This window comes from Thunnus albacares, chromosome 19 (assembly GCF_914725855.1).
Source record: "Thunnus albacares chromosome 19, fThuAlb1.1, whole genome shotgun sequence".
NCBI lineage: Eukaryota > Metazoa > Chordata > Actinopteri > Scombriformes > Scombridae > Thunnus > Thunnus albacares.
The window spans coordinates 4,226,290-4,248,685 of NC_058124.1; the positions used below are offsets into that span (position 1 = coordinate 4,226,290).

General features: G+C 39.2%; 1 protein-coding gene across 3 annotated transcripts in view; it reads left to right on the forward strand.

The window, feature by feature from the left end:
* ptprua (protein tyrosine phosphatase receptor type Ua) overlaps positions 1 to 22,396 on the forward strand; it is a 207,531-nt gene that overhangs the window by 167,286 nt on the left and 17,849 nt on the right. For all 3 annotated transcript variants that reach the window (XM_044335633.1, XM_044335634.1, XM_044335635.1), the window contains 6 exons: positions 117 to 193; positions 6,689 to 6,725; positions 15,514 to 15,611; positions 17,698 to 17,814; positions 17,999 to 18,153; positions 20,456 to 20,591. In XM_044335633.1, the coding sequence (XP_044191568.1) occupies positions 117 to 193; positions 6,689 to 6,725; positions 15,514 to 15,611; positions 17,698 to 17,814; positions 17,999 to 18,153; positions 20,456 to 20,591 (620 nt within the window). The remainder of the gene's footprint in view (positions 1 to 116; positions 194 to 6,688; positions 6,726 to 15,513; positions 15,612 to 17,697; positions 17,815 to 17,998; positions 18,154 to 20,455; positions 20,592 to 22,396) is intronic.

Here is a 22,396-nt window from a genome sequence, read left to right on the forward strand (position 1 = left end):
AGATAATATTAGCTCTGCCTTTGGGTTGATAAAAGCCAATATATTGTCTGATACAGCAGATGGGTCTTGTAATTGTGTATTCAGTGAACCTTTAATTCTTTTTTTGTGCATTTCAGATGATCGCCATCGAGTCAAACTCCACTCTCTGCTGGCAGACCCCAGTTCTGATTATGTCAATGCCAACTACATAGATGTAAGTCACCTTTGGTCATAGTTTCCCCTTTCTTCCATCCTTCCTTCCTGTCTTTGCTGATCCCACAGCTGCACCTTAAGAGCTCATACTAGTCGTCTTTTATTGTTGTGGTTGACTTGATGCTTGACCAGACCATCTTGGTTGTTTCAGCTCTATGTTACTCAGACTGAATTGTCATTTAGTGACAGCGCACAACATAGTATCATATCTATGCATGCAACTAGTACGTGCACGCTCTGAGGTGAGATTTTATCGCAGCAACTCCAAAGATCCTTCAAGAGCCCATAAGCTTGGAGCACCGGGCTTCATGAATCACCCAAAGGCTTTTGTAAGGCGACATTGCACTGCAATTGGACCCAGTCTAACACAGCCGATCCTTTCATCTATTTTAGAATTTTGATCTCACCTACAGTTCAGCTCAAGTGAGTATCTCAGGGAGCCTCTCCAGTCCCAGCAGCATTTTGTGCTCCCGCCAGATCCTATCTTGGTAGCATCGGATGGACGAATGCTGTCTGAAGGATAGTCACTTTTTCCTTCAGTGCAGGCCAGGCTTTGAGCTGTGCTGCTCACTCATAATGTCAGGGTCATGTAAAGGTGAAGGCTCAGCAGTCTTACCTCCATTTTCGGTGCAGCCTACTGAAGTACTCGTTGCACGGTTTAACTGAGTTGTTATGGTCTCTGAATGCTGTATTACATCCTTTGTTTCAACCATTGTATGCTGAATAAAAGGAAATGTAAAGTGGACTGAGAGGGCAGATCAGTAGTGGATGCCTGACTCAGCATATGCAGGTAGCATTAGTCATAGTGTAATGTCAAAGCTCAGTGTTGTGCCAGGCCACTTTATCCCCTTTAGCACTCCAAGAGGGCTTCATTAGGACGAATGCTCCGAGGACCTTTGTGTCATTAGCTGTGCCATCTCCAGCACCGCCTGCTTGTCATGCCGAACCCCTGGCTCACAACACTGCAGTGAAATGATTCCAAATGATTCATGGAACAGGCCAATGTTGCTTTTTTTTTTTTTTTTTTTAAAGGTTAAATGGAAAACCGCCCTCTCCTCTCATTCACATGCAGATTCACATAATTTTTCCTATGCATGGGTAGCAAGACATGCCATTTCTTTAGATGTCCTTTTGTTGCTGTCTATTGCTGATAGATATAACACCAAAATTACATCATCCACACTCGGTTCTTAAAGGATTTTCTGTCCTCTGTTCTAAACACTGACCTTCAGGTAGTTTTTCCTTGCTCTGGTGCTCAGGATGTAATGCCTGTTACAGTTGTGTTGAGAGCAGTATTTGTTTGGTATTAGATAAAATGGGTATGAGTAAGGGAAGCAGTGTTGGCATGACTGAGCAGACAAATTCTACTTTACTTTATATCTCATTATATTGTTTATGTCTTCCTAGTAGTTCCTTTCTCAAGACTCAAGAGAACTTTATTGTCAACCCATCCATATATAAGGGCACAGTAGGGAAGTCATTTCTACTGTATATGTATCTCCCCTTTGCCTTAAAGTACCCTTAAAGGCAATTTACAGTTTCATACAACTTGGGTTGGACTCACTTTTCTGAGATCTAGAAATGTGTCTACATTGCCAAAAGATCAGATGGGGTAAGAAACATGAGAGGACAGATGATATACAAATACAGATTATAAACAAATCCTGAGGCTTACTTTGACTTACCACACTTAACGCAGGCTAATAGTGCTCACCCAGTTTCCTGTGCTTTCAGGGATTCTCATTCTCACATCACAGTCTGATTGACTGCTTTGTTTTTCTTGCTGTGTCTGACTTTTAGTGATGTTGCAAGTAAGATAGTTAACCCACAAATCAACCCTACTGTAAGGCAAGAAAGTCAATATTAAGATGATTCGGCAAAACCCTGTATGATATTCAATGACTTCAAATTAGGGAAATATTGTGTTTATGGCAAATACTATATTTATGGTCAAGGTTAGGCAACTACAACACTACGTTAGGGAAAGCCTTGGTACAAATGGGGCACATTACCTCCTGCATTGGCACTGAATGTTGGCACTGGACGTAAATTGTGAGGGGTGATATCCAATACTGCCATAATTATAATTCCAAGGGATAGTTGGCTGGTCAACTGCCCCAGAACACACCGCAACTTTTGAAGGAAACGTTGACCTTGAGCAATAGAATATATTAAAAAGACATAATATATTTCCTTAGGCATTATCCCTGCACGTGTCCACTTTCACTACAGACCTGACTTAACTGTCATCTGTGTTATTAACACCAAGGACAACGTCTGTGTCTTTACTGGCATCAGATCAAAATCTGCCACAGCACTCTTTTCTCTCTCTACTTTACTTTTAGACTATCTAAATAAGAAAAAATACTGTGGTTACTAAAAGACAAAAGTTGGTCTTTTGCATAGAAACATGGGAATTTGAGGTTTCTGAACACTATTCTCTCCACAGGTCCTGACTGCAAGCTGCTCTCTAACCATTTCATTACCCACTTTTCCTGGTCTTTAATCACAATAACTAGCTCTTGTTTCCTCCCCTACTTCTCTTCTTTCTCTATCTCTGTTTTCCGCCGCCCTGTTTTCAACCTTTTGGCATCTCTTAGATTCGGATAAACAGGGAAGTAAGTACCTTGCTTCTCTTCTCTTTCCATCTCCTCTCCCTTTTCACATTGCCCCCTCTTGCTGTCCCTGCCAGCCCTCCATGGCTTGCTTCCAACAGCAGATCTTCATTCCCTTTTCCACTCTGAGCTGCTGAGCCTTTCTACCTTTAGCCATCACTTTTTCCCCTGAGTTTTTTTTTTTCCTAAACTCACTGCAGCCGTCTCCCTGTCCTCTTTCATCCGTTCAGGTGTACACCTGGAATTCTTGCTCAACATCAGGCTGTTCTACAAAAGGCCTGATAGTTTGCCACACAGGAGAGTAGACCAGGTCAGATCAAGTCAACTAAATTACATCAAAACCAGTGTTCATACACACTACAACTCAGTAGGCATTATAAATCTATTCCATGACAGTGGCCTGGGAAAAAACAGAAAGCACATACAACTGCATAAATTATTTTAGAAAATGTATTTTGTCATACCTTATGGGACTTTTTCTTATGGCCCATATTTATCAGGAATCTCAGAGAAGATAAAGGTTACTCACACCAGAATATACAGTGAAGAGCATGTAAGGATACAGTAGAGAGTACAATAAGTTATCTTTATTCCAAATACATACAGTACCAGTCAAAAGTTTGGACACACCTTCCCATTCACTTAAATGAGAGTGTGTCCAAACCATGGATGTATTATAAGAGCTGGATACGGTGCCGCCGCTGAGCCTCGCAGCCAGTTTTTCCCAGTGGCCACTCACGATATTGCAGCAAAAAATCCCCCTGCAGCCCAAAAAGCATTTTCCCCATAGACCACCATTGTAAAAGAGATGTCTACAAAAACTGTTAACAGGACACTTTGAACTGTAAACAAGGTCAATTATGACTCTTTCTATTATGATTTTTTGATCCATGGAGGCTTTATATTTGTAAAACTTTCCTCAATTTAAAATCTGTGAAGTCATCTCAGTATAAAGTCTATGAGCTGAGCAGGAACTCGCAGGCGGGGCCAGCGGGAGAAATACAACTGCACATATTCAGTGGGCCACATACCCCGGAAGTAAACCTGGAAGCTAGAAACTTTTTTGGTGTATACGCCAGGCGAGCAATTCTTGTTTTACTGAATTGGTGCCATTTTCGGTTCAGTATCCAGCTCTTATAATACATCCAGGGTCCAAACTTTTGACTGGGACTGTAGCTAATAGGATAGCTTCTTTGGACTTTGGAAATTTTGGACCCTTCAGCTGTTCGTTTCCTCACAGGTCAATACTTAGGGGTACCAAAACGTGTTACAGCAGAAATCATTTGAGTTCCTACTGAAATAAATGGTGCTTGGTGACATCATGACTACTGGCTAGCTGCCAAGCTACTATGACTGGCAAGCTGACCAGTAATGCACTAGTTAGCCAGTAATGTGCGAGTGCTAGCTAGCCACAAAAGTACTTCTTGGCTTAACTGCCAGATAGCCAAGTGCCACTCAGAGAGCTAGCTAGCTTGGGCTCTACCCCATGGATGTATAATAAGACCTGAATACGGCACCACCGCTCAGCCTTGCTGCCAATTTTCCCAGTGGCCATTTGCAGAATTGCAGTGAAAAAATCCCCTGTGGCCCAAAAAGCATTTTCCCACCATTATAAAAGAGATGTCTATAAAACTGTTGACAGTACACCTCAAAGTGAGTCATTGACTCATGACGACTATGACAACTAAAACTGAATGGTGAGACACAGCTTATTCAATAGCCTGCATTTTGGCCTCTCACAGTTATCAGTTGGCAACAGTGCAGATTCACATGTCAGAGTTCACCAAGGTTGAACTCTATGTGAAAGCTCTGCACTTTACTTGCCTCCTTGACCAAATCCACTTATTCCATTAAAATGAACCGATTTTGGTCTGAAATGTTGCTGTCAAATGAAAGTGTCTCATAGTAGGAAATAGGTTTTAGCCAAAAACTGAATTGCGCACATTTAGTCTGACTTATAAGGGATAGAGGTAAAATCCAGCATTTTAAGGTGCAGAGCTGTCCTAACCTGAGCCTCATGAGGAGTTACAGTAGAAGTTCTAGCAGGTGGCAAATCAAAGATATTGAGTGGAGAAAATATTTTGTGACTGCTATTTTTTCTGGGATGTACAGTAATTGCTCCATCAACACAAACAACTCCATAGGAAATAAGTTGCAATTTTTTGGCAACAAGGAAATTTGCTACAACAGGGATAATTTGGTTCCCTCAGAATCTAAAATACAATCGTAGACAGTTTTTAAAAAGCACATCAGCTTTAATTTGTGTATTTTAAAACTTTTGTCAGATTTGGCAAAATATATTTTTAGCCATTACTTTTGCTTATGTACTTTGTCAAACACCCACTAGTGACAATACTGTGTCTTTTGCTTAGACTTTCCTGCCATTTGAATTTGTTGATCCTGCAGTTTAACTAGAAAGAAAAGCTACAGAAGAGCTCTGAGTGTTGCAGAACTCTGATGTCATTCACTCTCAAAGGAGGAAGCTTCATGACTAATGCGTGTACTCTCAGGGAGGATGGTTTTTACTCCCACTGAAGCTTTCAGCAGGATTCCTATGAGTGATTCTGAGATGCATGATAAATATGAGCTCTAATTTTAATTTACTTGAACGCACCATGGTCAGATCTTCACTAACTTTATCGTTTGTGCTAGCCAAAATTTGTCCAGGCTAAATGAATTGAAGGAAATTTCCAAAACATTAGTTGTTTTTCTGTTTTGTTGATAGAATTGATGATGCTTTCCACGTCTCAAATGACTCTGCATGTTTTTTTTTTTTCTTTCCAGTCCATTGTGAATTCATATTGCTTGATGTTTTTCTGCTTGTTTTCTTTTCTGCTGTTGGAAAATGTGGTTGCCAAGGTGACAGACAGGAAACTGGTCGGCCCAGGGAAACTCTGCAATGGAGGCTCATGGGAATGAGGGTCTCTTTCATAGCAATAGCCATCCATCTCAACTTCCCTCTGTGGCATGACAGTTATGGAATGTAATATGTTTGTCTGCCTGGCTGAATAGTGCGTATGTGTGTATCATTGTGTGGGGTGGTTGGTATGTGTGTCTCTATAGTATTTGTACAAATGTTTACCATATACAGCAGTTCAAATCAGTTTACCCATGAGTGATGAGGGGGCGTGCTAATCTTAATTCCGGGGATCTATCATGCTTGGCTGCTTTGCATTCAGCACACAGGTTTTGGTTGGTGGAGGGCCAGGACGCCGCTAATAGCCTTCCAGACCGTGCACACTGTATCATAACTGCACTAATGCCAAGCTGAGCAGAATGGAGACAGCCAGATCAGTCACTGTCACTCAGGTAGAATTACTCCCAGAGCTGAAGATCCCTTACTTGTCAATCTACCTTTGATCAGCAGCGCTGGCTGCATGCAAAGCACCGCACACCAGGCCGCCTTTGAAATGCAGCTCCCTCACTCTGCATGTAATGACCTGGCTCAGAGACAGACAGAGAAAAACTTGAATTAATGCCATTTTTCTATGCATTATAATTCAAGTGCGACCCTTCGCACTAAACCCGGATTCCAAACAGTGCAAAGAATTTGGCCGGCCAAACATGCTAATGTATTTTAAGCAGAGCATCATTGCACTCAGCCGATAGTGCGGCGCAGATTACTTTTCACGGGCGCTGAAATATCTTCAGTCAAAAGCAGAACAGAAATTCAGCAGAGCGCTGACATGAAACTCAGCTCCGAGATGAATAAGAGATGACTTGATGCTGAAAATGGAGAAAGAGAATGGATGGGAGGGGTGAAATGAGAGTTAGAGGTCCCTGAGTCTCACTTCATCATGTGCTCCTGTAATTATTAACTCTCTCCCATCTTTTTTTTTTTTCTTTTCTCCATCATCTTTCTCACTCTCTCCGTCACACAGGGTTACCAGCGATCAAACCACTTCATCGCCACTCAAGGTGAGTTTCATGTGTAAAACACTCAGCAACAGGCCAGTGTTTGATTGCCAATATTCGTGTTTGTTTGTGCTTTTCTTTACACAGCACCACAGTTGACAATATTAAAATTAGTTTACTGAATTATTAATGTATAAACATCAAGGAGTCTGTGTTGCATCATGCTCACATCTGGATTTCCACCATAAAGCATCACTTTCCTCCGTCTGTGAGAAACACTCCCATAACAGTCAACTGTAATTGTCAGTCAATCTGCACTGTAACACTACTGACTGTCGCTCTCTGTGAAGTTCTGCTTTTGTGTCTCTCCTCCCCGCCATCTGCATGTGTGGTGCACCAACTCTCTGATGTCAGTTTGATACACTATATAGGCTGCAATTCCCCAAGTGGCACACACACACACACACACACACACACACACACATACACACACTCACAGAAAGAAAGACAGAGACAGAAAGAAAGGAGAGAAAGACACTGAGAGAGAAAGAGAGCAAGACATTCTCTTTATTCTCTCCCGGCTCTGATCCTATTTATTCAGTGAATATGTTTTTCAGTACGTAATCCCCCTCTGATTTCTTTCCATCTTTCACTTTGGTCTCATTCTACCGCTTCACCAAAGTAACCTCTGAAAATTTCTCTCTCTTTCTCTCACATTTTTGTTCACAAAGTCTTTCTGCGTTACAGAAAGAGGTGGAAAGAGTGCCTGTTCAGGTAGAAGCACTTTGGTGACATTGTGCTTGGAAGTAGAACTAAAGTTGCTGCAGTTAACATGAATACAATTTAAAAAAAGTAACTAATTTGATTTAAAAAATAGAAAGTAAAAAACATCATTAATTTTACATATTTACTAGTTTCCCATGCAAAAAATAGTGCCTTAAAAATGCAAAAAAGTATTTGCATTTTCAATAAGTTTGATTTTATTCTGTTATAAAACAGACTCCAAATACATAATATAAAATAAACAATACCTACATAACCTGCAGAAACAATGCAGAAAGACACTAATTTGACAGAAGGGTCATACAGTATACACACATACATACAAAATGGAAAATAACACAAAACACAAGCAGTTATGCATAAAACTGAAATATGAAAATTTAAAAAAAAAGTTTCTCTACTGAATTTTCATAGTTGTCCAAGCCTGTCAAAGTTCATGGCAACAACACAGTTGAGTAAAATCTGTGACATAAAGTTGTTTGACATAGGTACTGCATGCTATCACAGTCACAGCATATTATATAGTATACAAAAACTCATGTATAAATCCATCATGTAAGGATCCAAAATAACCATATGTCTGAATTTTTACTATTAAGTGACAATGCCTAGTAATATAAAGTGCCTCTGTTGATGAACACAAAACATTAATAGTCATGCCTTGCTGCTAAATACTTGTTACCATGTTAACCATATTTAACCATTGATTTGAAATTCCTAAATTGGCTCTGCTTTTGGCATAACTGAAACACATTATCTTATATTGTTTTTCAGCTGTATTGATGCTTCTTTGAGAGATTATGGTAGAGTGAAGATGCCTGTGTGTTGTTGTGTGTGTTGTCTGGTAGTAAGGAAAAATAATTCTTATCAGGGGGTGAAACCCCCCCCAAAAATACCTTCATCATCACCTTTGTCATCCTTTTAACATGTATTATAGCAAAATAATAATAATAATCCCCATCATCGTCATCATCTGTATAAAAATCAACATCACTGTACTATTAGAAATAGAAATAATTAGTGTAATATTTATCCCATCCTAATCCTCATGCTACTAGTCTGTGTAATAGCATTCAGAACGATTATAATGATGATGATAATGATATCACAACAACAATGTTAATAATAGTGATAATAATAATGTGTCAGCTACTCCTCATTCTTGTCCTCATATACAATAGTATCTAACATATGTAATAGTATAATATTAACAATAACGGTCATCATCATCAAAATGATCATAATAAACATCTTCATCGTTAACACCATCCTCATGTCACAAATCATAATAGTAATGAGTTACTGAACAATGTTTTGGATGGGAGGATGGGATGGCGGGTGGGTATGTGTAGTTATGTTTAATTCCATGGCTCTGCAAGAAGATACTAAAATTATAGGAAGAAAGAAAAGGAAGAGAGAAAGGGAAAAAAAAGAAAAAGAAACGAGAGTATCGTAAGTTAGTGTTGGGAAATGTGCACGTGATAGAAAATTGGGCTAAGTAGCGAGTATGCATAATGATATAACGATGGTTAGCGGGAGCAGTTTAGAGGGAAAGACAGCAAGAGGAGGAAAAAGAGGAAAAACAAAAACAAAACACAAAGGAAAAACGAGAGGGAGGGATAGATTAGAGAGAGCTGGAGGGCGGGGGGGTTGGGGGTGATGTCTGTGTGTGTGTGGAATTGAATGTTCAATTAAAAATTTGTAGGGATCACAGTGAATGTGTAATGGCAGATATATACGTGTGTGTGAGTCACGGTGTGCATGTTTATTGCGGATGGCGGACAGGTAAAAAGAGGTTGATGAGTGAAATCGATGCAGGAATGATTGGATTCCAGATTGATTGTTGTTTTATCTTTGTTTCGCTTGACTTGGTTGGCCAGGTATTTGCCAGATTTATTACTGTATTCAAAATTTTTCATCTCTGAGTCTGTGAAGGAGGAACTGAGTTTTTTCTATTTGTGTGCTCACTCAGTTGTAATTTGTATTTCCGTAAATCATTCTGGATTCGTACTGTGGGTTTATTTGCATTGATCTTCTCTACTTCTTTGATCTTTTGCTCTAAGTACATTTCCTTTTCGTTGTCTTTCTTTTTCTTGTGTGTAGACTATGATATGATTTTTCTTCTTAATACTCTTACTAATATTCTTAATAATAAAAAATGTTGCTATTTCCGTTGAATCATTTATTTCACGGAAAGAAGCCCACTCTCTTTTAATATAATTATCAAAGTCAGGGTCATCGAGTGAGGATGTATTAAATCGCCATCTGTTGGATGGTTTGTGAGAATGGTTGGTATTCCAGGTGAGGAAGACAGGAGCAAGATGGCTCGCTAATGGTGATGGGGTGTATTAGTATGTCTGAGATTTGGGAAATAATTGAGTTACTGATTAGAGAGGGTGTTTTAATTACCAACAATCACCAAGCCCAAAACCACTCATGAGCTATTTAATTGTTTCTGTGGATTGGCAGTTATGTGTAATGTTTAAATTGTTAGACCTGTCTAATGACGGGTTCACAACTGTATTGAAATCCGACAGAAGTCCGACTGATTAGAGAGAAAGGTGAAAAAGGATAAGTCATCATTATTTGGGCCGTCAGTACACGCAGTAGCGATTAGGCTGTTGTGTATTGTGATATTTATTATGATAAATCATCCCTCAGGATCTGTGATGGTGTTGTTATGAATAAATGAGATGTTTTTGTGTATTAAAATAGCTCCCTCTCTTTGCCTAGAGTTGAAATGGGCAGAGGAGTTTTGATTAAATTGCGGTGTTCTTAATTTATGTCAGATCTGGATGTATGAGTTTCTTGTAAAAGGCATATATCTGTTTGTAATTTGTTTACGTGGTTGAGTACCTTAAGTCTTCTTGACTGTGAACCAATTCCACTCAGGTACAAAGTCAAGTGAGTTCATGGTGACAGGATGCGGGAATCTGTTGTTTGAATGGTTTTTGTGTTATGTGCATGTCTATGCTTATGTATGTATGGGCATATGCACATCTGGGTATGTTTGTGTGTACGTGGGTAAACAAGTGTTCTGCCACAGGTGTAGAGCATGAGTGGATTGTATGTGTGTGTGTTGAATATGAATGGGTAGACATGGGTCTTCTCAGAGATAGAGTGCATGGGTATTTTTTTTGGATGAGTGGGTCTGGTATGAAGAAAGGAAGAGAGACAAAGAAAAATCAAAAAAGGGAAGACATAAAATACAAAGACATAAACTATAAAATTTCACTTGAACTGTTTTTTTTCCCCCAAGGGCTGAGGTGCCTGTTGAAACCAAGGTGCATTTTCATTAACAATACAAGTCGGCAGCCGGGAGGTTATTTTCTTGTCACGGTAGAGTTTGCCATCAATGTGCAACTTATCGACTGAAATAACTGTTTTTTTTTTTTCCTTCTTGCATGTTCTGTTTTCTGATGGGAGTTTGTATTTTGTGTCTGTCCAGGATTCCTTGGGGGAATTGGTCATTAAGTCCATAGTCCGTGACTTTCAGTTGTCTGCTGTGATGTTTTACCTGTTGTTTTTGTTTGAAATGTTCAAATTTTGCTAGTATGAGTCTTGGGCATTTGTTTTTGGGGTTTTTTTCGTGGTGTACTGGGTGGAATGTAATGTCGTTTACTGTGTCCGGGTAGATTTGGAGGCGAGTGATCATAAATTCTTTTATCAACTGCTCTGGGTTGTCGTCATGTGTTCGCTCTGGGATACTGGGGGAAAAACGAGGTTGTCTCTAATGCTGTATGATTGAAGATTTAGTACAGTTTCTTTCATGCATTTGTTTTCTTTAGCTACAGAGGCGATCTGAGTTGTGAGGGAGGTAACGGAATGTTGGAGGGATTTGTTTTCTTTAGCTAGTGCGGTCAGTCGTTCCTGGGTGAATTCCAGGCTTTTGCGCAGCTGATGGAATTCCTTGTGAAGCACTTCAACAAGCGTGATTCTCGCATCTAGTCCAGAGAGTTTATTGTCAACTGAAATTACATGTCACCGACTTCAGTACAGCATGATTCGTCCAAGGAGCCGTGAATGGAGTCAGATTACCAGCATCTCCTGGTGGTCGGTGTGGAGGCGGAATTGTCCTTGTCTCAGCCTGTGAGAGTGTTCATGGTCATGGTCAAGTATTCATCAATGTAGTCCTCAAGGTTTTCCAGATCGAAGGGTTGTTAGGGTCCAGAAAAAGGGGTTTATTTTCGTGGGAAGAATGAAAAAGTAGAAGTTGTGTTTGCAATCTAACAGCAGGGGGCTGCCATCTTGAATCTCGCAGTGGTCTTGTAAGATCTCGTGGTGACAGACGCATCTCTCCACTACCTTACCTACAGCATTCTCTAGTTCTGTACTCGATGAACAGATGTGAGATCGATATTGATCTTTTCATCTAATTCGTGGAAAGAAATTAAGAATAGAATAAGCTTTTTTCATAACTTGCAATTTAAATAGCAGTTTCAAAACTGACTGAGGAAAGTTCTGATGTGTTTTTCATAAGCTGAGCTTTCGGTACTTTTTAACCATCATTCCCATGAGTCATGATAACTTCTGTGTCAGTTTGTGAAATAACTACCTTTACAACGACAATACAATGATATAGCACTTATAGAAATAGAACTGATCATTAGCAATATAAAAATAAGATCCTAGTTTTGAATTATAGACCAGTCAGTTATCGATGTCAAAGTAATTGCAATTCATTGTTTCCACTCTTGGACACATGTAGTGTATCCACACACGCACTGCCTTATACACACATCATACACACTGCATCATTAAACATGTCACCTGCCCCTCACGCTCTGCATGCACTGAACAACACGCTCTGTATACGCGCGGTGAGCCCTGGGTGGTCGGTGATGGAGGCACGTTGAGGTTGATTTGTTGTATCCTGGATGAGTCTTAAGGCGGCTGTGCTTCTGCAGGAGGCAGCAGGTGCTCTGGGCTAACTCTCTATTATGTCCAGAGATGAGGCAGTCTGGGGAGGCGGACAGGGAGGAGAAATGCCAAGCGCACTCTGAAAGCTCGAGTCCAAAGCAGCAACGTGTTGTGCTATGCATACAGATTCATCCAGCTGCTCACACATCATCCGTCTCTTAACTGACAGCCCCGTCCCTCTGGCAATGCATTAGTGGGCTTCTCCTGCTGCTGCTGCTGAAAAATTAACATCCCATATCACTAATACACATAGAGTGCGGCGCGGTAATTGCTAACAGGGGGAGGGAGCTGTGAATAATGCTGTGAAGAGGAGGGAAACCAGTGGTTAAAGTAGGCTGCCCACCTGCGCGTGTTTAAATGTACAGAGGTTTAGCGTCAGCTCACCTCGGGGTCGACTACGGTAAATCTGGCTGTTATGAAAAGGAAAGCTGTTGTCAGCCTCTGCAGATGCACGGCTTTTAACAAGGGAAGTAAGGTTGTTCCTCCTCCTCTTTCTATTTTATTTCTCAGCCTTCATAGGTCGTTGCGTGTTTGCCCTGTGGTGTGTAGTCAAATGCGCACCTTTTGATTCCTCTTGTTAAGACAAGTGTGGGGAAAGAAAGCTGCAAAAAACAAGCACTCCTGTATACCTCATTGTATTTGTTTACCCATGGAGACATGTTGACTTTTTTATCTTATTTTTTTCACCATATTCAGGAGTATTTAAAAAATCCAATGCCTTCTATTCCAGTCAGACTAAAAACACTTATGCGTACCTTTATTATCAGCAGGCTGGATAAAAGCAATGACCTTTTCGTTGGTCTTCTTCTAAAAGCCATTCAATAACAAGGTCTGATTCTTCACATCACATTAAGCATCCCCACCTGTTCATAATAGAAGTAACTTTTCAGGATAAAATTGGTGATATTTTGTATTGTGTGTGTAAAGATATAATTCCCGTCACTGTTCCAATGTGGGTATGAAATAAACTCATCAACACAATTAGCTAGAATAGCGATGCCTCTTTCTGAGCGCAGTGCATTAGTGTCTCTGTTGGCAGCAAAGTGTGAGTAGAAGTTTAGCAAAGGTGAAGGTGGGAGATTGAACTGAAGCATGCTTGAATTCATCTGTCATGTGGGCTTCAGTTGATGTAAATGTGAGATGGGGCAAGTATTTGTAGTGCAGATGTGTAATGAGTAACGATACACAAAATTCATGGTTTGATACAATATCGGTACAGCAGAAAAAAAACAAAGGTAGAAAATAACATTCTTGTCTTTTATTTTGAAAAATGCAAAACATCCAACAATGGCTCATTGGTCGAAGCTGTTACCGAAACAGTTTAGTGTTGCTGAAGTGGAAACTGTCACTGAAACAGTTTAGTTGTGCTGCAGTTGAAAAGGAAAACAACCTTTCTGTTCGCTGCAAAGAGTCAGGACACCTGCTGACAGCTGTTTCATGCTGATTTATAGTCTAACTGGATATAAAGTAGTTGAAACTAGCTCCACCAGTGGCAGATACAACAGTAACTTTCTGCTCTAACACAGATGCTTCAGTATTAATAATCTAATGATGTCATATATAATAATATATGAAGCAAATGGAAAAAGGACTCCCTCGGAAAATAGATTTCAATTTCAAGGGACTTCCTGGTTAAATAAAAAATATCAGTCAGAGGGACCAAACCACTACTTTTACTTTCATACTTTTCAACTACATTTTTCTCTCAGAACTGGTTCTTACGATGTACTGTATGACCACGTCAGAAATCAAACGGTCTCACTCAAAGGTGACTGTCACAGAGAGGGGGGGGGGGCTTTTGGTAAATGCTACTTAAACAGTAGAAAACAGTGCATTCGTTTGGGACTATTATCAGTGGCAGTATGATTTAATACACGTGTGGTGTTCTGAGTATTTTGGGCAGCAGCACAGTTTGTGTGGGGCTGACAAAATAAACTACAATGTGTGTACATGGTAATGAAGGATCATGTCACCCAGTGCAATAATGTGGCTCATTGATGTGTTTTTAATAGTTTTTGGACAACAATGGAGCTCTACGGCACAGAGTAATAAGATATATCAGGCTTTGGATACACACACAACACTTATTAGTAAAGATGGAATAACAGAGTGTTCAGTGTTTATGCACCAAAATCCTACTGATTTGTACTTTGCATTAACGGTGTCTTCATTTATGAATAAACTCGATGCATTAAAGTCTAAGCTCAAAGGTCCATTTATTAGGTTGTAAAACTATATAGCTGCATCTCCTGGTGTTCATTTAACATGGTTCAGGTGTCAATCTGTGATGAGAACATGTGTGATGAGAACATGTGATGTGGATTAAAGCTCAGAAAAGCGCAGTAAATGGACCTTTGAGCATAGATTACTTTGTCACATATACTCTTCTAACTTAAGTTTCAAGTTATGTTTTAACTTTTTTAATATTGTTCTATAACTCTGAGCACTTTGGATTGATTTTGTTTGGGGTTGTGCTCTAATGTTCAAATGGACTTGAAATAAAAAAAAAAAATAAATAGAGAAAAATATAATAAAAGTAAAAAAAGATGTAGCACTTTGCCAGCACACTAACACAGGACGGATGATAATGTGTGCAACCTTCTCTTAAAAAAGTCATGTAGGTCTGTTACAGGAGACAAGATAATATTCCCATTAAACAAACCGCGTGGGTAGAAATGAATAGACATCTTGTTCACTAAAAGGGGTGCAATGTATTTAGCAGAGGAGGCAGTATGAAGGAGGACCTTGTGATATTATCAACGCCACAGTATAATGAAATCAATGAAAGTGTCAGCTTCTCCAGGGGGCTGTGATTTGTGTCAGCCACTGGTGCCACAGAAAGGCAATACATGAGCTTGTTTGCACAATGGCTGAGGATTTGTGGGTGTATTGAAATGACATTTCTCTGTAGTATTAGGAGAACACAGAGCAGGCAATAGTTCATGAATGACACATTGTTACTCTATTCCCTGGCATGGATTACACAGCGCCTCTACATTTGTGGTTATTGCTGCTATTTTCTCTGACTTATGGCTCATCTCTCCGCCTTCCTTATCCTCCTCTTTTTCTCTCCCTCCACCTTCTCTTCTTGGCTTTTTTTTTCTCCCACTCCTCCATCTACCTCTACTGTATATTACCTCCTCCACAGGCCCCAAGCAGGAGATGATCTATGACTTCTGGCGGATGGTTTGGCAGGAGAACTGCTTCAGTATTGTCATGATCACCAAGCTGGTGGAAGTGGGCAGGGTAGGTATCCCTTTCCTTTGTCCTGTGACCTCTCCAGCCACCAATGAAGATGGATGGAGGAAATGTATTTCTGGAGCTCTCTTTATCATTCTCTGTATATCAGAAGAGCTGCTGCACACTGTATTGTGGGAGGAAATGGCTGCATGTGTTTGATCATGAGTGATCACCTTTTGCTTTGGTGGCTGTGCTCCAAGGTCAAAGCTTTGATGTATATGAAAGCTCATGAAGGAACATTGTGGCTTGTGTTCTATTAGCTTTTCCTGCCTCTGTTGAATACAGTAGGCTACTGTTATAGTATTCAAAATATGTATGCCAATGTGTTATATGAGTTTTTAGCTTGTACCAAACACAGCATGTATAAAATGTGATCAATTAAGGTATTGCAGCTAGAAATGTTATTAGTATTGAGCACAAAATTACTGTTTATATGACAAATTAAAGGAGCACTTCACTTATTTTACTAGTTCAATGTATTCATCACATCATGTACTTCTCAGTGTGTTTTCAGTGCACCAGCTATTCATGAACCCATCACTAAGGTTGTGTGTAAACTCTGTCCTAAGTTCTTAGTAACTGCTAGCTATATTATATACTGCTATATACCCTTAAGTATACATGTATGTGCTTATGCATGCACCATAAGTGCTTTCATCAGGATGCTGTAGCTAGTAAATCAGTTGCTATCAATAGCGCGCCATCTAGTTAAAAGTAATTAACGATGTAAACAAGAGGACACTAGCATGACAAGCTGTAGCATGACTGCCAAAAATAACAGGGATACGTGATATATAAGACTTCATTTCCAATTCTTTGCAAATGTTGGTATGTCTTTCATTTATTCATGCATACATGGAGAAATATGTGTTTCAGGGTTAGTACTATTCATGCAGTTTAGAATGAGTAGGAAATATCCAATTATGCTAACCTAACTGTCTAACTAGTCATTCAGTCTGCTGCTACGTTAGCTTAATGTTTTCTAATTTGAGGTATGTTATATTGGTGACATGCAATTTAAATTCTACGCTGTTAACATCATTATTAAACAGTATTTTATCAAGTGTCAGGTCAGATATGTCAACCATAGTCCATATTAACTTTAAATATTTACTTTTACTCTTTAATTTAAATGTGTCATATATTAGCAAGTTAGCGTTAGTTTTGTCCTATATGGATATGGATATCGTTGCCCCTGCTCCTTTTGAGTCTTCCAATTTTATGGAAGCACATTGCTATAAATCAATGGAGTACCCCTTTAACCAGAATTTTACAGCCAAAAGCTTTAGTTTTACAGCTGGTTCCATCTTAAAAACATCATAATACACCAGTATTCAAATTATATAAAATCTGATTTTGTGAGCCTGAAAGAACAGACAAGCAAGAAAGACAAATAAGTGTCTGCCAGGGTCACAAATTGAAAGGAATTTAGGGAAAAATGTGAACATCAGAATGATGTAAAATAAGATAAATAAAATTTTTTAAAAATAACAAGAATGTCATTTTAGCATTTCACTCTGTTACATTCAACTACAGTACTCTCCCATAGGCTAATATAGTCTTTCCCAGGCCTTGTAGGTTAGAAAATATATTGTTTTTGTATTAGAAAATGAGTCCGCAGCCTGAAGCAGTAGAAAATGTTGACACCATAGAGCCAGCAGTAGAAGAAAATGTCGACGCCACAAAAACACTGCATCAACAGAAAAATAAAGTAGCCATTCTCTTACAAAAACTGAACAGTGCAGGGTTGGAAGGCTGACTGGTTGAGAAAAATAACACCTTCATCTTCTGTAAGTTCTGTTTCCAAAAGTAGGAACTGCCCCTAGAAATCAGAAGGAAAAATGTCTTATTTTACCCCAGTGTCAACACTTTTATGTCTCAGATCTGATGATGGAGAGCATTACAACAACTGCAGGAAAAAGTACAGACATAATATTTAGCAAAGGCCATGGCAAGATTAGAGCGGTGCACTTTGTCTGCTGATTGAAATCTCAGTGTCTTGTTGTGAATGTTTGTTGTTTAGCATAGAGATAAATCAGATGTATATATGTGTGTGTGAACCTCTCTGAACTAGCTGTTTGTTTTTGTCCAGATGAAGTGCTGTAAGTATTGGCCTGATGACACTGAGCTCTATGGTGACATTAAGATAACCCTACTGAAGACAGAAACACTGGCAGAGTACACTGTGCGCACCTTCGCCATGGAGAGGGTGAGTCATGCTCTCAAATTATTTATATCTCAACTCTTCATATAGCCTGTCTTATGTATACTCACTAATAATAGCACATTTCTCATCCTGTTTCAGGTTTGCTTAATAGGTTTCTATTTATGAACTCCTACAAACATTTCTGTTTTTACGGTGATTGCATCTCATTAAATCTGCCTTCTTCTAGAGAGGTTACCCTGCCAAACATGAGGTGTGCCAGTTCCACTTCACCTCCTGGCCTGAGCACGGTGTGCCGTACCACGCTACCGGCCTGCTGGCTTTCCTGCGCCGGGTCAAGACCTCAACACCTCCTGATGCTGGACCTGTGGTGGTCCATTGCAGGTAACTCAACACTCTCCATCCTGACAGTTACATCAGATGTGCAGGGGGTTTGGATAATTCTGGCCTTAGATAATCTTCTGTTCTTTAATATGTTATTTCTCAGTTATACGTTGCATTTCAAGACACTTAAATTGCCTGATCTAATTCTATTCCAGTTTGTTTTTCCTGTATTTCCCAGAATAACTTTCATATTCTTGGTGCTGTGGTTGTGTAGGTGGAAAGCACAATAGTGATAATAACAAATAACAAAAATAAAATTGCACTGTCTAATCGGATGTTGTATTTCTCACACATCCAGCAACACAATCACAAAGACACAATCTGGAGCGCCCTGGTAGCTGAACGGTTACTGTGCATGCCACATAACTGCTACATCTCTGATTCCATTCCAGTCAGGGACCTTTGTTGCATGTCATACCCAATAAAAAAGGCCAAAATACCAAAAAATACAGTCTGTCCTCCTCTGTACTTCAGTTATAGATTTTTATTTTCTGTTTGACTGTTGGACATTGGCGTTAAATCTACAGAGGCCATTGCTTACAAGGTGTGTTTCATCCACTTGTTTTAGACACATTTTCAGTTTTTCAGTTTTAAAAAAGCCCAAAGTGGAAATGCCAGAAATTAAAAAAGAAAAACAACACTGAACATTGGAAGCAAGTTCTTTCCTTGAGGAGTTCCAAAGTACACCGTATCAAAAAAGTATATCAAATATTCGTCATGTGAAAAAAGAGCAGAAACTAGTAATATCTGATGGAAACAGATTTTTTGATTATATGCTGTGGTACCTGCCTTTACTTCTTTTACTATAGACAAAGCATTCACTACTACTACTCACCCTTACAAGCTCCCGCTCTGCCAGAAAGCCCAAAAAATAAAGAATAAAAAGAGCAAGGGTGTTTGGGGATGTACGTTACCATAAAGTTCCTGGTTAAGACAAGAGGGGGTCCTTGTGCCATGTCACCCATTTCTACGTCACCATAGGGTGATAGAATCATCCCAGTGGATCAAAAGAGACAAAATCACTCTCTCATTGACTCATTCCTTAATAACTATACATCACACAATCAGTCGTTTAACTGTATTGAACAGTAGATTGACTGGTCAGACACTTATCAATGATCCTCATTTTGTGTCATCACTAACAGGTGTAGTGTCACACAACTATTAATTTAAAATATTGTGGGAGATATTAGTGTATATGATGTAGACACTACTATTTTCGTCCCATTGCTGGGATTCCTGATGTCATTTATATAATAAACCCTCAGAATTCAGACATTCCGATAAAGCAGCAGTGATGTAATAATGTGTGTAATTATGTAATCTCGTCATATCCTCTTGAATATATTTGCATAGAGGTGATAGAAATATGCACCGATTCACGTTTTATTTTGTCCAAATCACATTTTAGAAGGTTGAGCTACATTTTAATTGAACCACTTATTCTGTGAAATGAGATCCAAATGTAAAGTATAAAAAATGTATCAGTTGTTCCTACTATCTGTAGAAAAGATATAACATCCTTGTAGCTCATGAGTCACCCACTAAATTTAATTTTGTTCACCTGATTGCTTTGTGCATGATGTGCCACCAAGTCAACCCAACAATTGAATATTATGCTGCCTATACTGTAATAATAGAAATACCAGCATTACAAGTTGAGCATTCATGAGCAAGTATAAATATCATACTGTAGGGTCAAACAAGTACTTTGCTGAGTATTTTTTCATTTTAAACCAGTCGACCAGCGTACACAAGCTATCTGACTGTGGGTTCTAATTCTGATAAAGCACCAATTTTTTTTCATTTCATTATAAATGATGTACTTGTTTAACAACATTGATGCACTGCAGAGAATTTTTTTCTCTTTCAATGGAATAACAATTGATATAAAATGAAGACAGATGAGTTCTAGAGGCATAAAATATCCCAGTTGAGGCTCTCAGACAGGTTTTAAGTTAACTAAGCCTTACCTGCAGAGGGCTAAGGCATTCACAAACACCCACACATGCCTTTGTAGCGGTGTTTTAGACCCATACATGAAGGGCATAGGCCGTTATTAAATGTCTTAGCATTCTGCGACTAAAAGGTTTTTAACTTTCAAACTTCAGCTTAGACTTCTTATACTGCTTGAACATAATGGTCACTGGATTTCTTTTCTTTCTTTCCAGAACAAAGCCTCTTATTATACTTGACTTTGGGCAGAGTATCTCGATCATTACCAAAGGCTCCCCGCTGAGACTTTTTCATTTCAGTGGTGTACTCAGGCTTGTCGATCCTTCTTCTCTCTCCTCTGTACCAGTATGGGGGCAGGCAGGACCGGCTGCTACATTGTGCTGGATGTCATGCTGGATATGGCTGAGTGTGAAGGAGTGGTGGATATCTACAACTGTGTGAAGACCCTCTGCTCCCGTCGCATCAACATGATCCAGACTGAAGTGAGTTGGAGGGCAGCAGTGCTGGTTAGATAAGCCATACTGACACTGTTTCTGACATTGCTCACACATTTGATCCACTCAATATGACACTGCTGGAAGCCCAAGTTTTTCATCACCTTTATATTTGACTGTTATCATGCATTTTGCACTGGAATTGTATTCTTCTCAGGCCGGAAAAGCCCCAGAAGCTGCACTCATATGACTATGGGCAGTGGTGGAAGAAGTATTCGGATCCTTTATTTAAGTAAAAGTAGCAATACCACAATGTAAAAATACTCCATTATAAATAAAAGTTCAGGGTAGTGGAAAAAGCTGAATACACGTCTAACAGTTTTTATGGTGAAAGTGTTAGCAAATGATGGCCTATTAGGCTACACCTCCAAGAGACATAGAGAAACATTATCGTTCATTTTGAGTTGTGTTCCTGCCGAAATGAAGAATATAAGTATGATATTCACTTTCTTATTAGCTCTGATAACTATGTGTTTTTAGCCGCTAGATGATCGACTTTGTCCACCAGCTAGTTGTCTGTGTGCTGTTTGGCAGGTAGTGTAAAGTAGGTTTATTAGATTTTTCTGCCAAAAATAGTCGCCTACTTTGGCTAGAAACAAGCTTGTTAAGAGTGGAGTTTGTTAGCAGGAAAACCGAAACAAGCTAAAAGGCTAAAGAGCTCCGTAGACTTAGCAGCTAGGCAATAGCTTTGTCTGTCTGCTGTCTGTTGTTGGGCAGGTAGTGTACAGTAGGTTTATTAGATTTTTTTGCCAAAAATAGTCACCTGCTTTGGCTAGAAACAAGCTTGTTAAGAGTGGAGTTTGTTAGCAGGAAAACCGAAACAAGCTAAAAGGCTAAAGAGCTCCGTAGACTTAGCAGCTAGACAATAGCTTTGTCTGTCTGCTGTCTGTTGTTGGGCAGGTAGTGTAAAGTAGGTTTGTCAGAACTATTTTTGCTGAAAACAGCCGCCTGCTGTGTGCTGATGAGAACAGTCCAGAAAACCATAGCAATGCATTAAAAGAGGCTAAAAGCATCATGGAGCTGCAAAGTTTGATTATAATTCTTAGTGGGTTGCGAACAACACCATTAATGTTATATAGTTATTTGATATTTGTTGATATAATGAAAACTGATAAGTGCAGCTTTAAGTATGAAAAGTGAAGGTTCTCAGGGTGTTGTACATGTTATTACTGGATTATTTATGTCATTATTTGATGTTGTAGCTGGTCCAGGTGTAGCTAATTTAACTGTTTTTGTGCAGTTTAATTACAAAACACCTAATTTAGGATGGTTATTATATTTTGTGTGTAAAGCATGAAACTGAAAAATATTAAGTATAGCTTTCATATGAATGTAGAGGAGTAAAATGTATACACTAGTCCCCTCTGAAATGTAGTGGAATAAATATATGAACTAGCATCACTATACTAGCATGGAAATATTGAAAGTACAGTGTGTGTTTGTTATTCTCCAGCACTAATAATGGTTCTCTAGAACTCTGCACAGAAAGCAAAACTTGCGAAATCCTTAAGGGTAAAAATGAGTTTTCGGTTTAAAGGCCATTCAGCATAATCGTCACTCTACACTGATTTAAAAATAATAATCATGTTGAAACATTCACCTACAAAGAATAAATCATATTAGCATAGACAATACTTTCACACTAACACTCATTAAAGGCATAGATCTCTAAATACACAAAGATACTTGTTTTGATTATGTAAATAAACACACAATTGCAGGTTTTTTCTATTTAAAGTGTACTTAGACAGGCAAGTGTGAACTCGCAGTATTCTAACAAACAAACCATAGAA